General features: G+C 36.5%; 1 protein-coding gene across 20 annotated transcripts in view; it reads left to right on the forward strand.

Annotated features, from left to right (window-relative positions):
• MGA (MAX dimerization protein MGA) overlaps nt 1-15,897 on the forward strand; it is a 173,996-nt gene that overhangs the window by 113,535 nt on the left and 44,564 nt on the right. For all 20 annotated transcript variants that reach the window (XR_012022500.1, XR_012022502.1, XR_012022504.1 and 17 more), the window contains exons 6-9: nt 171-302; nt 517-621; nt 2,228-2,889; nt 4,249-4,594. Coding sequence is in view for 14 of the 20 variants with exons in the window: in XM_072808577.1 (XP_072664678.1) it covers nt 171-302; nt 517-621; nt 2,228-2,889; nt 4,249-4,594 (1,245 nt within the window). In the remaining 6 variants the exon portion in view is untranslated. The remainder of the gene's footprint in view (nt 1-170; nt 303-516; nt 622-2,227; nt 2,890-4,248; nt 4,595-15,897) is intronic.

The raw sequence follows: 15,897 nt of genomic DNA on the forward strand, positions 1-15,897 counted from the left end.
GAGGAGTACACAAATATGTAATATCAGGAGGTGAGGATCATGGGGTCATCTTAAAGTTTCTCTGCCCCTTTTAATTTTAATTTTATTTTTGCTCTCTACTCCTTAATTCCCTCCCCACACCTCAAAAGTTAAAAAACAACAATATAATTTGTGGTTCTTTTTCCTTGTAGTGGGCTTAAAATTGAATTCAGTGGATCCGACAATGAGCATTGATCTTAAATACTTGGGTGTACAGCTACCTTTGGCTCCAGCCACTAGCTTTCCTTTCTGGAACCTTACAGGAACCAACCCTTCTTCTCCTGGTGAGTGTGTAGCATTTGTAAAAGTCAGTTGCGATAGAAATAAGAAACTACCTTTGTTAGAGACATTTAGGATATTCTGAGGCAGATTTTTTTTTTTTTTAACTTAGTAGCATAGTCATAATGATTCACACATTTTAGATTAAGTTTTAGTATCTAGTTATTAAATATTAGCTGGCTTGAATTTTGGTCATCTCTTTTACTTTTTCTTTTATAGATGCTGGATTTCCCTTTGTTTCTAGGACAGGGAAGACCAATGACTTCACCAAAATCAAAGGATGGAGGGGAAAGTTTCACAGTGCTTCTGCATCTAGGAGTGAAGGTAATCAGCTTTTTAAAAAATTACCAATATGTTCTGAAAGATGTGGCCCAAAGCCTATTGTTAAAAATAAGTTTTGGTTGTTTTTCTTCATCTCTCTCTCTTTTTTTTTAAAGATTTATTTATTTATTTATTCATGAGAGACACAGAGACACAGGCAGAGGGAGAAGCAGGCTCCCTGTGGGAGCCCGATATAGGACTTGATCCCAGGACCCCGGGATCATGACCCAAATTGAAGGCAGACACTCAGCCACTGAGACACCCAGGCGTCCCTCTTCGTCTCTTTACATGCTTTAAAATAAACAAAATAATGGTCTTACCAGTGCCTGTTATTCCCTATGTTCCATATCCCTAACCATGGAAAGCTTAAATAATCCTTGTACCCTTTTAAAATTGCATTTCCTGTTACTCCTATCATTTTTTTTTTTAATTTTTTATTTTTTTGTGGGGAGGTGTTCGGGGCAAAGGGAGAGGGGGAGAGAATCTTTTTTGGGGGGGCGGCGAGGGGAGAGAATCTTAAGCAGGCTCCATGCCCAGTGCAGAGTCCAATGTGAGGGCTAGATCTCGCAATCCTGAGATGGGTGACCTGAGCTGAAATCAAAGAGTTGGATGCTTAAGCGACTAAGCCACTTAGGCTCTCTACTCTTGCAGTTATGATAAGCATCATTCTCAAATATTATTTTAGAACCCTATACTTCAGAGCTGTAGAGTGATTCCTGACAGCATTACACTTACAAGTAAACTTCTAATCCAAACATTTTGACTATATACTTGTTGGTCTCCTTTCTTAGTGCTTTTCCCCCTGCACTTACTTGCAGTTTACATTCTAGCCAGATAAATTTACCATGTTTCCAAAATAGTTTTTCTCATCTTTGAATCCTTGTACAGTGTTATAATAGTATAATGCTCATCTGTCTGCTACATTTGCTTTTTCATTCCTTAAAAACTAAATTTTATACTTTTTGTGCACTCACCTCTTCTCTTGTGTTTTATAACAGAGTCCAGGTACTGCAATCTGTTTAATAATCTCTTGGTGTTCTGTTGAGGTTTGACTTAAGTAATTTTTGCTCGTATGTTTTTATTTTTACTTAAAAGTGGTTTTTCTGCTAAGATCATAAGTTGTCAAAGGTTGTAGACTCTCATCTTAGTGTTAATTATTTTGTTAGCACTTTGGAAAAATTAATGGTAAATATATGTAAGGAGATAAGTTTAGATAATGGATTTTTTAAAAAAAAAAATATTTTATTTATTTATTCATGAGAGAGAAGCAGAGACACAGGCAGAGACACAAGCAGGCTCCATGCAGGGAGTCTGACATGGAACTCGATCCCGGGTCTCCAAGATCAGGCCCTGGTGGGCTGAAGGCGGCATTAAACTGCTGAGCTACCTGGGCTGCCCCAGATAATGGATTTTGATGTAATTAATGTGTGATTCCATCTCTTCACTTGGTTTAATATTATATATTTTTCCTTTGTTCTGAGGAGGGACAGTTTAGAAGATTCAGTAGTATATAACTTAGTGTTCTTGGTCTTTTTTAGTGTATTTTTTTTTTTGAGATCCAAAGATCTGCCATATATTTCTTTAAGTATCTGCATCTCTTTATTTGTAGGTGGAAATCCAGAAGGTCCACTGAAAAACCGTTCTGCTTTCTGCAGTGATAAGCTCGATGAATACTTGGAAAATGAAGGCAAGCTGATGGAAACAAGTATGGGTTTCTCGTCTAATGCTCCTACATCTCCTGTGGTATATCAGCTTCCTACCAAGAGTACCAGCTATGTACGAACACTTGATAGTGTACTAAAGAAGCAATCTACCATTTCCCCTTCTACCTCCTACTCTTTGAAGCCTCATTCTGTGCCCCCTGCCTCTCGAAAGGCAAAGTCTCAAAACAAACAGGCAACTTTTGGTGGCCGAACTAAATCATCGTATAAGTCCATTTTACCCTACCCTGTTTCACCAAAGCAGAAACATGCTCATACAATTCCTGGCGATAAGGTTGCCAAGAATTCAAGTACCATCTCAGAAAATCAGGTGAATAACTTTGTTGTGCCAACTTTAGATGAAAATACATTTCCAAAGCAAATTAGTTTGCGCCAGGCACACCAGCAGCAGCAGCAGCAACAGCAACAGGGAACTCGCCCTCCAGGCTTGTCTAAATCTCAAGTGAAACTAATGGACCTGGAAGACTGTGCACTTTGGGAAGGAAAACCAAGGACCTATATCACCGAAGAGCGAGCAGATGTATCCTTAACAACTCTGCTTACTGCTCAAGTAAGTATCTGTTGGTTTTCTAGAGGCATATTATGATTGGATCCCATTCATGATTGGAAAGAATTAAGTTAGTGAGGGGAAATGGGAATGGGCTTTTTTGGCAGGACGATAGGGCACCTTAGTGATAGGATAACTAAGATTATCTTGTCTGTATTCTTTATAACTACACGTCAGTGTAGATCCCTTCCTGCCAGCAGAGGGAGACAATACAATTGTGCTTTTGAGTAATGTTTCTCACCTTGTGTAAAGTAAGCTGGCCATTCTGAAAACGTCTAATTTCATTCTCTAGTATGTGGACAAGTGTATTTGCTAATCTCGTTAAAATAGCTTTGAAAGTTTTCCTTAAAAGGTACTAAATTTCACAGAATTAAAAAAAAAATCCTAAACCTTTTGAGAAAAAGCTTTTAAATTATGTGTGTGTGTGTGTGTTTTTTTTTTTTTTTTTATTTAAGATTTTATTTATTCATGAGAGACACAGAAAGGGAGAGAGGGAGAGGCAGAGACACAGGCAGAGGGAGAAGCAGGCTCCATGCAGGAAGCCTGACATGGGACCCAATCCCAGGTCTCTAGGATCAGGCCCTGGGCTGAAGGCTGCTCTAAACCGCTGAGCCACCCAGGCTGCTCTGCTTTTAAAGTTTTATAAAATCTTATATTGAGAATTTTTCAATTATTATTGATTTACTCATCTTAACAGCCTCTGAGAGTGCATGTGAAATGATGATAACAGCATGTGCCAATTTTTTTTTGATCATGAATATTATGTACCTTACCTTCCATTTTTAAATTCTGTGACTAAATTTTAGACCTGAAGATCATCAGATGTTGGGATTAAATACACAATGTGGCCTTTATTATTAATCATTCCTAAAGACTGTTATGTACCTATTATCCTATTCCCTTTTTATTAGTTATTAGATAGCAAGTGTCAGCAAACTATTTCTTTGAAGGCCAGGTAGTAAATATTTTACTTTTGAATTTACTCAACTCTGCTGTTACAATGCTACAGACATTATATGTTCTGATGAAGCTTTATTATGAAACAGGCTGGATTTGGCCTGTGGGTCTTGTCAACTCCTGCCTTAGAACATTATGTGCGATTTTTTTTGAGAATAAATTCATCGTTGATATTTTGGTTCATAATTAATTTAAATATTCTCTTGTTTGTACTATTTTTTAGAATGGCCGATTGTTCAGAGTCCTGGTTATATTCATGTTCCATCCTTTAAATATACTTCTAATCTTGTGCTGTTAGTACTGAGTGTTCAGAGTCCAAAAAGGCAGACCAATATATGACTTGTAAGTAGTGAGTGGTGTTGGGGCATGATTCAGTAGATTTACAATTTTCTATTTTAACTTTAGGCATCTCTCAAAACTAAACCCATCCACACAATCATAAGAAAACGAGCCCCTCCATGCAACAATGACTTCTGTCGATTGGGTTGCGTGTGTTCCAGTCTAGCTTTGGAGAAGCGCCAGCCTGCTCACTGCCGCCGACCAGACTGCATGTTTGGCTGCACTTGTTTGAAAAGAAAAGTTGTACTTGTTAAAGGAGGATCCAAGGCTAAACATTTCCAGAGGAAAGCTACTCATCGTGATCCAGTATTTTATGATGCTTTGGGAGAGGAACAAAGAGAAGAAGAGGAGGGAATCAGGGAGGAGGAAGATCAATTGAAAGAGAAAAAGAGGAGAAAGAAGCTAGAATATAGTGAGTATTTATTGAGAGATAAAAGTGTATAGTTCTATTTTTTAGAAAAGTTTGGTTATTTATTTCAAATGTTACTGTTACTTATTTTAATCCTTTAATCAGTGGTCTAGTAAGAATTTTGAGAAATTACCATCCTTATATCTTCTTTCTTTGTGGTTTGTGTGATAATGTGTGTGTGCTCATGCATGTGTGCACACACACAGCTTCACATACACAAACACAGAGCTGCTTTAAATGTAATTTTTTTTTGAAGATGGCTTTCTTGTGCTACATTTGAATCATCCTCTCATTTGGACTTCCAGAATGCCTTTGAAGCTTCATGAATTTTTCTTTTGTCTCCCTTCTCTTCCCATATTCTTTGTATATACAGATGATGAGTATAATCCATCATTTTCCTTTTCCCTGCCAGCTTTTATTGAGGTATAATTGACAAGTACAATTGCATATGTTTCAAGTGTACAACATGACAATTTGGTGTATGTATACATTGTGATATGATTATTAGAATCAAGTCAACTAGTACATCTCATTATTTTCTAAAAGAAGAAATTTGTAACAAGACCCTCTGGTCCTGGTTTGACCCATTCAACAGATGGTTGCAGTTTTGGGGACAGGATAAGCTTTATGTACTTTTTTTTTTTTTTTTTTTTTTTTTAGATTTTTATTTATTTATTCATGAGAGAGAGAGAGAGGCAGAGACACAGGCAGAGGGAGAAGCAGGCTCGATGCAGGACGCCCAATGCGGGACTCAATTCCGGGTCTCTAGGATCAGACCCTGTGCTTAAGGCGGCGCTAAACCACTGAGCCACCCAGGCTGCCCCAGCTTTATGTACTATTTTGAAAAGTTTATCTTTCCTTTTTGATAACATCTTAGGTAGACCCACCAAATCACATATTATATCATTCTTGATTTTTTTCCTTTCTATGGTATTAAAAATTTTTTTTCAAATATATTGAATTTATTTTTGCCATACAATTGAAGAGTTTTTTGCTTCTTAGTTTATTGGACTAATACTTCTTTTTTGGTAGTTTATATTTACATTCACTGTTGCTTGCCATGTACTTGTTTAAGTTATAATGGATGTTTAATATTTCAGTGTACATTCTTCCAGGATTTTCTGTTAATACACTTGTGTGCATACATACGTGTTCCTATAGAAATGGAACTATTGTGTATGTGGTTCATAACCTTTAGAAACTTGTTATCATAAAGACATGCTTTGTTTTCCATATCAACAGATACAGAGCTATATTAAATTTTAGTTTTAATGGCTTCATATTATTATAGTCCTTTTGGTTGGACATTTGGCCTCTTTTTTTTTTTTTTTTAAGATTTTTATTTATTCATGAGAGACGTAGAGAGGTAGAGACATAGGCAGAGGGAGAAGCAGCCTCCCCATGAGGAGCCAGATGCGGGACTAGATCCTAGGACCCTGGGATCGTGACCTGAACCAAAGATAGATGCTCAACTGCTGAGCCACCATGGTGGCTCACATTTAGCATTTTTATATTTTCTTTATTATAAACAGTACAGCAGTGAACATCCATGTTCATGATAGGCTGTTAGAAGTGGAATTGCTGTACCAGTGAGAGCACTTTGAATGTTTATAGATGTTTTTGGAGTTGTACTAAATACACATTTACCGATAGTTGGATAGTGCCAGATTTTCTGTACTCTTAATACTGGATATTTCAACTGATAGAAATTGATATTTTGTTTTAAAACTTAAATTTCTTCAGGTAGGAGGTTATTGACCATTTGTCATAAACTTTCTTCTGTAAATTTGCCTTTTTGAATTCTTTGCTTTTTTGGGAACAGCAAAAAACATTTTTTTAAGAGCTTCATTTTCACAGGTTGTAATTTTGTAATTTGTATTTTAATTTTGTTAATAGTTTTTCCTATTCCCTCACTTCCTCTGAAAAAGGAAAAAGTGAGGATGGTTAAATCTACTGGTCTTTCTAATTTTTTTTTTAAAGTTTTTTATGGTTTCTGTCTTTGGAGTCTTGCATGGAGCATGGAGTATGTTTCTTCATCTGCAAGATTAAAAAACATACTAATTAGATTAATAAGTGGGCTTAAACATAGTATGATCTGGGGTTTATCTGATGTGAAATTTGTAGTAGGGAATCTTTTTTCCCCAAAATGGCTAGCCAGTTTTGCCATTATTTAATTGAGAAGAAATTCTTTACCTACTGGCTTAAAATGTCACCTGTCATTTAGTAAATTGAAAAATATTTATGTCTGGGTCTGTTTCTGGTCTCTGATATCTATTTTGTGATCAGTGCCAGGCTATTTAATTGCTATTTCAGTGTTTAAATAAGATACTGCCTCCATATACCTAAATGATCTTTTTTTTTTTTTTTTTAATTTATTCATAGAGACACACAGAGAGAGAGAGAGAGAGAGGCAGACACAGGCAGAGGGAGAAGCGGGCTCCATGCAGGGAGCCTGACGTGGGACTCGATCCCGGGTCTCCAGGATCACGTCCCGGGCCGCAGGCCGCGCCAAACCGCTGTGCTACTGGGGCTGCCCTACCTAAATGATCTTTATATAAAAGATTTAAAAGGCTTAAAATGAAATGTAGAATTATTAGTTTGTTTCTCTCTTTATTTCCTTATTGAATTTTTTCCCAGTTTGCACTTGGAGCAGCACTTTTCCATTTGGAAGTAACAAGAATAACTTACAGAAGCCGCATTAAGTGTGAAAACTGTGTATCTGTTAGGCTTTTTTAGTTTGCTTTCTTGGTTAGTGTATTTACCCTGTGTCTTATCCTTGATCTGAATTAACTCCAAAAGCCAGCCAATTATTAAAGTATTTTTTTTGTTTTTCTCACTGGTATTAGGCCATTATAAAAAACATGGCTTACTATGCTCTAGGAGCCATCAATTTTCTTACACTATTAGGGAAGATGAGGAAAGGAGGGAAGATATTTTTGTTAGGACTGGTATGGAAAAGGAATAGAAACAGGGAAGAGTTCTTGGAGGCAAAAATATTGCTGAGACCAAAACCAAAAAAAATATATGTAAAAACTGGAAGAAGATGAAGAAATCTTTTAGTCTGTTTTGAAAAAAGATAGGTGAGGAAAAAATTATTGATGATTTAGAGGAGTTGTAGAGGTAAGAAAATGAGAGAGAAAATACTCAAATGATGGAAAAGTTATCTCTGAGGGACATGAAATTTCAGATTGAAAAGATCCCCTGAATAGTAGGCAATAATAACTTTAAGAAGATTCTATCTAGACACATCACATGTTCCTGACATTTGTAACATTAAGAATAAAGAAGGTATTCTGAATTCTTTTAAAGAGAAACCACTTTGCCAAGAAAGGATTTAAAATTAGTTTGATGTCAAAGAGATCACCATCATCAATAATTAACACTAGATTTTTAAAAATTTTAATTTTTTTTATCTTGATAAGTGTACACTTTAATCCCATCTGTATTTTTCCTGTCTCTCCCCCTCCCCCTTCCCCTCTGAATAACTATCTGTTTCTTTTCTATAGTTAAGAGTCTGTTTCTTGGTTTGTCTCTCTTTTTTTGTTTTCCTTTATTTTTTTGTTTCTTAGATTCACATGAGTGAGATCCTATGGTATTTGTCTTCCTCTGAATTACTGATTTCACTTAGCTTTATACTCTCGAGTTCCAGCTAGAACATTCATTACAAGTGGCAAGGTTTCCTTTTTTCTTAACGGCTGAATATTCCATTGTATATATTATATATTGCATTTTCCTTATACATTATCAGTCAAGGGACACTGGGCTATTTCCATAATTTGGCTGTTGTAAATAATGCTACCATTAACATAGGGGTGCATATATCCCTTTGATTTAGTGTTTCGGTATTTTTTTGGGTTAATATCCAGGAGTGTGATTCCTGAATCATAGAGTAGTTCTATTTTTAATTATTAAGGAAACTCCACACTGTTTTCAGAGTGGCCGTACCAGTTTGCATTCCCACCAGCAGCACAAGAGGATTCCTTTTTTCCTCCACATCATCTTCAACATTTGTTTCTTGTGTTTTTGATTTTAGCCATTCTGACAGGATGTGAATTGATACCTCATTGTAGTTTTGATTTGCATTTCCCAGTATCATGATGAGTGATACTGTGGATCTTTTCATGGTCCGTTGGCCATCTCTCTTTATGCAGAACACTCTATGAGAGTTACATCATTTAGGTTTCTCCATTTTACAAAATGCATTAATTAAGTGCTTACAGAGTTTATGTAACTTGTTCCCCAAGATAACCTTGGTATTAAGGGAGTGGTAGAGATTTAAACCCAAGTTTTTCTGACTTGAAAATCTTCATGTTTTTTTCCTACTGTATAAAATACAATTTTTGAAATTTGGCCTTCACTTGATTATCATCTGTTTACCATTTTGTTTGTCAAAATACTGCTGATGATATAAAGACACTGTGCGTAGCTACAGTGGGTGGTACCAAGAGAAAGGATAAAACATGACATCCCTGCTTTTTTAGCTCACTTAGAGTTTTGTTGGACACGTATATCTACAAGTTACCTATTAAAGGGAAGATAATAACATTGTTATCTGTAGCCAGACTGATTAGGAAAAAAGAAAAACACAAATTACCAAATCAGGAATGAAAAATGATATTACTACAGATGTTCAAAGGTTAATAGGGAACAATTTTATGCCAGTAAATTAGATGAAATGGACAAATTCTTTGTTAGACATGAAGTTTCCAAATTCACTCAAGAAGAAATAAGGGGATCCCTGGGTGGCTCAGCGGTTTGGCGCCTGCCTTCAGCCCAGGGCATGATCCTGGTGTTCCGGGATCAAGTCCTGCATAGGGCTCCCTGCATGGAGCCTGCTTTTTCCTCTGCCTGTGTCTCTGCCTCTCTCTCTCATGAATAAATAAATAAAATCTTTAAAAAAAAAAAAAAGTAACTGCTTACCCTTACACATATGAACATGTTGAAAAACTCCACAGTAATGACTCTAGGTCCAGATGCCTTCACTGGTGAATTCTCAAAATATTTAGGAAAGAAATAATGCCCATTTTATACAAATGATCTCATCCTATGAGACCAACATAACCCTGATATACAAACCAGAAAAAGACATTACAAGAAAATGGTAGAGCGATAATCCTCACGAACATATGTATAGATTATACGTAGAATTTTAGCATATAAAATCTGGAATATATTTAAAGGATAATACATCATGGCCAAGTGGGATTTACCAAGGGGTGCATGGTTGATTTAACATTTGAAAATAATCAGTGTTGTTCACTGTTATCATAATAGACTCAGAAAAAGGGGGCCATATTATTCTCTCTTTTTAAAAACTTATTTATTAGAGAACGAGAGAGAGAGAAAGAGTGCACGTGCATGCACGTGTTTATGAGCAGGGATAGGAGCAGAGGGAGAAGGACAAACAGACTACCCACTGAGCAGAAAGCTAGATCCAGGGCACTGGGGAACATGACCTGTATTGAAGGCAGACAGATACTTTACCAACTGTGCCACCCAGGTGCCTCCTATGTTATCATTTCAATAGATATTTTTAAAAATTGGCAAAATCCATTTCTGATAAAAATTCTTAAGCACAGTAGAAGGAAACTTTCTCAATCTGATAAAGAACATCTATGAAAAATTCTACAAAGAACATATTGTGAAAGATCGCTTTCCCCCAGCGATTAGGAATGAAGAAAATGTGTTTTGCCATGTCTATTTAAAATCCTATTGACGGTCCTAACCAGTGCAGTAAGGCATGAAAAAGAAAATGTATCCAGATTGGAAAGAAAGAAGTAAAATTGGTTTTATTCATAGACTGGAAAATCTAAGGAATCTACAAAAAAGCTACTAGAATTATGTTAGTTTACAATAATACTAGTAGACGGTATATTTGTGTGTGTGTGTGTATATATATATATATATATTTGTATATGTGACAATAAATGGAAATTGAAATAAAATGTACTATTTAAAATAGCATCCAAATAAATGAGATGCTTAAGGATAAATCTGACAAAAGTTGCCTAAGACCTTTTACAAAAAACTACAAAACTGGGATCCCTGGGTGGCGCAGCGGTTTGGCGCCTGCCTTTGGCCCAGGGCGCGATCCTGGAGACCCGGGATCGAATCCCATATCGGGCTCCCGGTGCATGGAGCCTGCTTCTCCCTCTGCCTGTGTCTCTGCCTCTCTCTCTCTCTGTGACTATCATAAGTAAATAAATAAAAATTAAAAAACAACAACAACAAAAAACTACAAAACATTGTTGAGAGCACTTTTTAAAAAGACCTAAATAAACGGAGAGGTAGGATCCCTGGGTGGCGCAGCGGTTTGGCGCCTGCCTTTGGCCCAGGGCGCGATCCTGGAGACCCGGGATCGAATCCCACATCGGGCTCCCGGTGCATGGAGCCTGCTTCTCCCTCTGCCTGTGTCTCTGCCTCTCTCTCTCTCACTGTGTGCCTATCATAAATAAATAAAAAAAAAAAAAATAAATAAACGGAGAGGTAGATTGTTTCTGCACATTTGAAGACTCTCTTAGTAAGATATAATTCTCCACAAATTGATTTATAAATAAATAAATGCTTTCTCAGTGAAAAATCCCAGTAGGAGTTTCTTGGAAGAAATTGACAAGTTGTAAAATTTACATGGAAAAGCAAAGAACTGAGAGTGGTTGATAAACAATTTTGATAAAGAACATAGTTGGTAGATTTGGTAGACTTACACTACCTGATTTTAAGACTTACTCTAAAGCTGAAGTATTTGGGATAAAGACCTAACAGGTCAGTGGAACAGAACAGAGTTCAGAAGTTGATACACAAAAATGGAGGCCAGTGAATTTTTGGCACAATTCCAAGTCAGTTTAATGAGGAAATGATGATCTTCTCAACAAATGGATCTGGAATAGTGTGATAGCCTCCAGAAATAAAATGAGAACCTCAGTCATGACTTTACCTTATATATAAAAAAGTATCTCAAGATTTAAGAGTTAATGTCTTAGGTGAAATATAAGTGCTTTAGGGTATACAATGTCTAGAAGAAAAATAAAGGAAAAAATCCTTTGTGACTGTGGCTCATAAAGATTTTTAAAACAGGATACCGAAACCACAATCGTAAATGTCAAAAAATGTAATGAAATTGAATTTGTCAAAATAAAAACTTGCTCTTCCATAAGACCTGTTAAAATTTAAAAACAGGCTGTAAACTAAGAGAAATACTATAAAAAATATCCAGCCAACATAGGACTTGTAGCTGTAATAAAGAGGTTTTAAGATTTTATTTATTAGGGCAGCCCGGGTGGCTCAGCGGTTTAGCGCCGTGTGGTCCTGGAGACCCGGGATCCAGTCCCACATCAAGCTCCCTGCATGGAATGGAGCCTGCTTCTCCCTCTGCCTGTGTCTCTTCCTCTCTCTCTGTGTCTCTCATGAATAAATAAATAAAATCTTAAAAAAAAAAAAAAAAGACACCAAAGAAAGTGAAAACTTCATTAAAAAAAAAAAAAGATTTTATTTATTAGCACAAGCTGGGGGAAGGGCAGAAGGAGAGAGAGAAGCAGACTTTATGGTGAGCAGGGAGCCATACACGCGGGACCAGATCCTAGGACCCCAAGATCACAACCCAAGCTGAAGTCAGATGGCCAACCGACTGTGCCACCCAGGTCCCCTATAGTAAAGAATTCTTAAAACTCATTCAGAATACTAAAAACTCAGAAGGCAGGCTACATAATTAAAAAAACAAACAGAAAAGTGAAAAAGATTCTTATTAGCAGGTATACAGACAGCAGATCAAGCACATGAAAAGATGCTTAACATTAGTCATTAAAAAAATGCTTATTAAAACCACAAGGGAGGCTCTTTGCTCATCCCTCATCAACAGCTAGCCTCATCTTCTGGTGCACTGCCAACACTGTCCCTAAGACAGAATGGTGAAGGTTGAAGTAAATACGCTTTGAGAGCCTCCAAAGGGCATCTTGAGTCACAGTGAAGACTAGATTTCTCCTGCAACTTTAACATTGACACCAGCTCTTCCATCTTTGATGCTGGAACTAGCATTGCCCTTACCATTTTGTCAAACTCATTTCCTGGTATGAGAATGAATTTGGCTACAGTAACCAGGTGGTGGACGTTATGATCTACATGGCCTCCAAGGAGTAAGAGCTCCCTGGACTAACAGCCCCAGCAAGAGCAAGAAGAGAGAGGTGGGGAATCCTTGCTGCAATTCGTCCCCCAGCACACTGAGAATGTCTCAATCTTTATACACAGTTTCATCATAGATTCCCTGAAGAAGGGTAGGGGCCTAGGGAGTCCTACCTTGTTCTGTTCCCATCAATAAAGTATACTGTACCCAACCAAAAAAACCCCACAAGGAGATATACTTTAACTGGCTAAAATTAAGAACACGGACCATATCAAATACTGATAAGAGTATAGAACTTATGGAACTCTTATGCATAGCTGGTGGGAATGTAAAATGGTACACTTTAGTAAATAGTTTGATAGTTTCTTAAAATGTTAAGAATATGTCCTACAATACAGTCATTTCACTTGTATGCATTTACTCAACAGAAATTAAAGTATATGTCACATAAAGTCTTATATGTGGTTATTCATAACAGCTTTATTTATAATAGCAAGAAAATTCAAAACAACCTTTGTCTATCAGGTGAATGGATAGACATTTGGTATAGATAGAAACAGTGGAATAGGGATCCCTGGGTGGCGCAGCGGTTTGGTGCCTGCCTTTGGCCCAGGGCGCGATCCTGGAGACCCGGGATCTAATCCCACATCGGGCTCTCGGTGCATGGAGCCTGCTTCTCCCTCTGCCTATGTCTCTGCCTCTCTCTCTCTCTGTGACTATCAATTGTTTGTTTCATCCTATTGCTGAGTAGTAGTAATCCACTTTCTTTTTTTTTTTTTAATTTTTATTTATTTATGATAAACTTAGCAACAAGGATCAGTCTCAGAATAATGATACTGAATGATAAGCAGTTGGCTTCAACCTTCCCCCCCCAAGTTAACATCTTTATTCTATGTAAAAGAAAAAAAATGCAAATCAATATATAGATCAGTGGTTGCTTGGACAGGTTTGGGATGGACATTGGTGGCAGAGGGAAAGATGGAGAGATTATAAAAATGTTATCCAATTAGAATTACAAGGAATCTTGGAGTTGATGATTACTCTCACTGTCTTAATTGTAGTGATGGTTTCACAGAGGTATATGTATGTCAGAATTCATGGAGTTGTATGTGTATTTTGTTATAGATCAATAAAACTGAAAAAAATGAAACAGGTTTAGTTATTTATATAGGACTACTACAGATGTTTACTGAAAAAACAAGGGAAATTTACTGTAAAATATAGGTTAAATTTTTATGTATCTTTACAAAGGGATACAGTATTATTTAAAATGATAAAATATTTAAGAACACTAATAAGGTTAAAGGAGAGAAATTTTATGTTATCAGGAAATGCTGTAAAATTGATGAAAATTCAACATCCATTGTTTAAAAGGTTGCTTATTGTGGTAGAATACATTCAACATAAACTTAACTATCTTAACCATTTTTAAGCACACAGTTCAGTGTATTAAGTACATTGACACTGTTATGTAATAACCATTATCACCATAACTTTCATTATGTTATGAAGCTAAAACCGTGAATCCATTAAAACAATAATTCCCCATTTCCCTCTTCCCCGGCCTCTGACAATCACCATTTTACTTTATCTTTATGATTTTGACTACTGTAAGTACTTCATATAAGTGGAATCATTCATTATTGTCTTTTTGTGACTGGTTCAATTCACTTAAAATTGTATCTTTGGGGTTTATGCTACAGCTTATTGCAGAATTTCCTTCCTTAAGGCCGAATAATATTTCATTGATGTCTTACCACATTTTGCTTACCCATTCATCCATTGATGATGGACACTGTGGTTGCTTCCTTGTTATAGCTATTGTAAATAATTCTGCTATGTATAGATATCTTTGTGAGACTATGCTTTCAATTTTTTGAGTATATAACCTGAAATGGAATTTCTGGATCATATCGTAATTCGGCTTTTATTTTTTTTTAAAGATTTTATTTATTTATTCATGAGAGAGAGGCAGAGACACACAGGCAGAGGGAGAAGCAGGCTCCCTGCAAGGTGCCTGATGTGGGACTGGATCCTGGATCTCAGGATCACTCCCTGAGCTGAAGGCTGACACTCAACTGCTGAGCCACCCAGGCGTCCCTCTACTTTTAATTTTTTGAAGAACGATCATACTCTTTTCTATAGCATCTATACTCTTTGATATTCCCACTAATAGTGCTCAAGGGTTCTAATTTTTCTATATCCTCACCGGCACTTACTTTGTTTTTTTTAATAAGATCCATCCTAATTGGTGTGAGATGGTATCTCATTGTAGTTTTGATTTGCATTTCCCTAATGATTACTGGTGTTGAGGATCTTTTCATGTGCTTATTGGCCATTTGTATGTTTTCTTTGAAGCAATGTCTGTTCAAGTTCTCTCCTCATTGTTGAATTGGGTTGTTTGGTTTCCTTGTTAGGTTTTAGGAGTTCTGTCTGTATTCTGTACATTATCCCATATCAAGATGTGGTTTCCAAATAATTCTCCCATTCTGTGGGTAGCCTTTTTACTTTTTGTTTAGTGTCTTTTGATACAAAAAATTTAAAAATCTTCATGATTCTAACTTGTCTTTTTTTGTTACCTGTCTCTTTCATGTTGCATGTAAGAAATCATTGCCAAATCCAGTGTCATGAAGCTTTTGTTCTGTTTTTTCCTTCTAAGAGTTTTATTGACTTAGGTTCTTGATCCATTTTGGGTTCATTGTTTTGTATGTGGTATTAGGTAAGGGTCAAACTTCACTGTTTTACATGTGGATACTTAGTGTTCCTAGCACCATTTATTGAAAAGACTGTCCCATCACCACTGAATGGTCTTGGCACCCTTGTTCAAAAATAATTTACTATATATGCAAGAGTTTATTTTTGGGCTGTCTTTTGTATCCTGCTAGTCTGTTTGTCTGCCTTTGTGCCAATCCCACTGTTTTGGTTATGGTAGCTTTGTAGTAAGTTTTGAAATCGGGAAGTGTGAATACTCCAGTTTTTCATTATTTTTCAAGATTCCTTTTGGCTATTCATATGAATTGAGATTCCATACGAATTTTAGAATGGGTTTTTCTATTTGTGCAAAAACTGTCATTGGGATTTTGATGAGTATTATATTGAATCTAGAGATTGCTTTGGGTAGAAATGACATTTTAATAGTGTTAAATCTTGACAATCATGAGCATAGTATGTGCTGCTACTTATGTTGTGT

This window comes from Canis lupus, chromosome 32 (assembly GCF_048164855.1).
Source record: "Canis lupus baileyi chromosome 32, mCanLup2.hap1, whole genome shotgun sequence".
Lineage (NCBI taxonomy): Eukaryota > Metazoa > Chordata > Mammalia > Carnivora > Canidae > Canis > Canis lupus.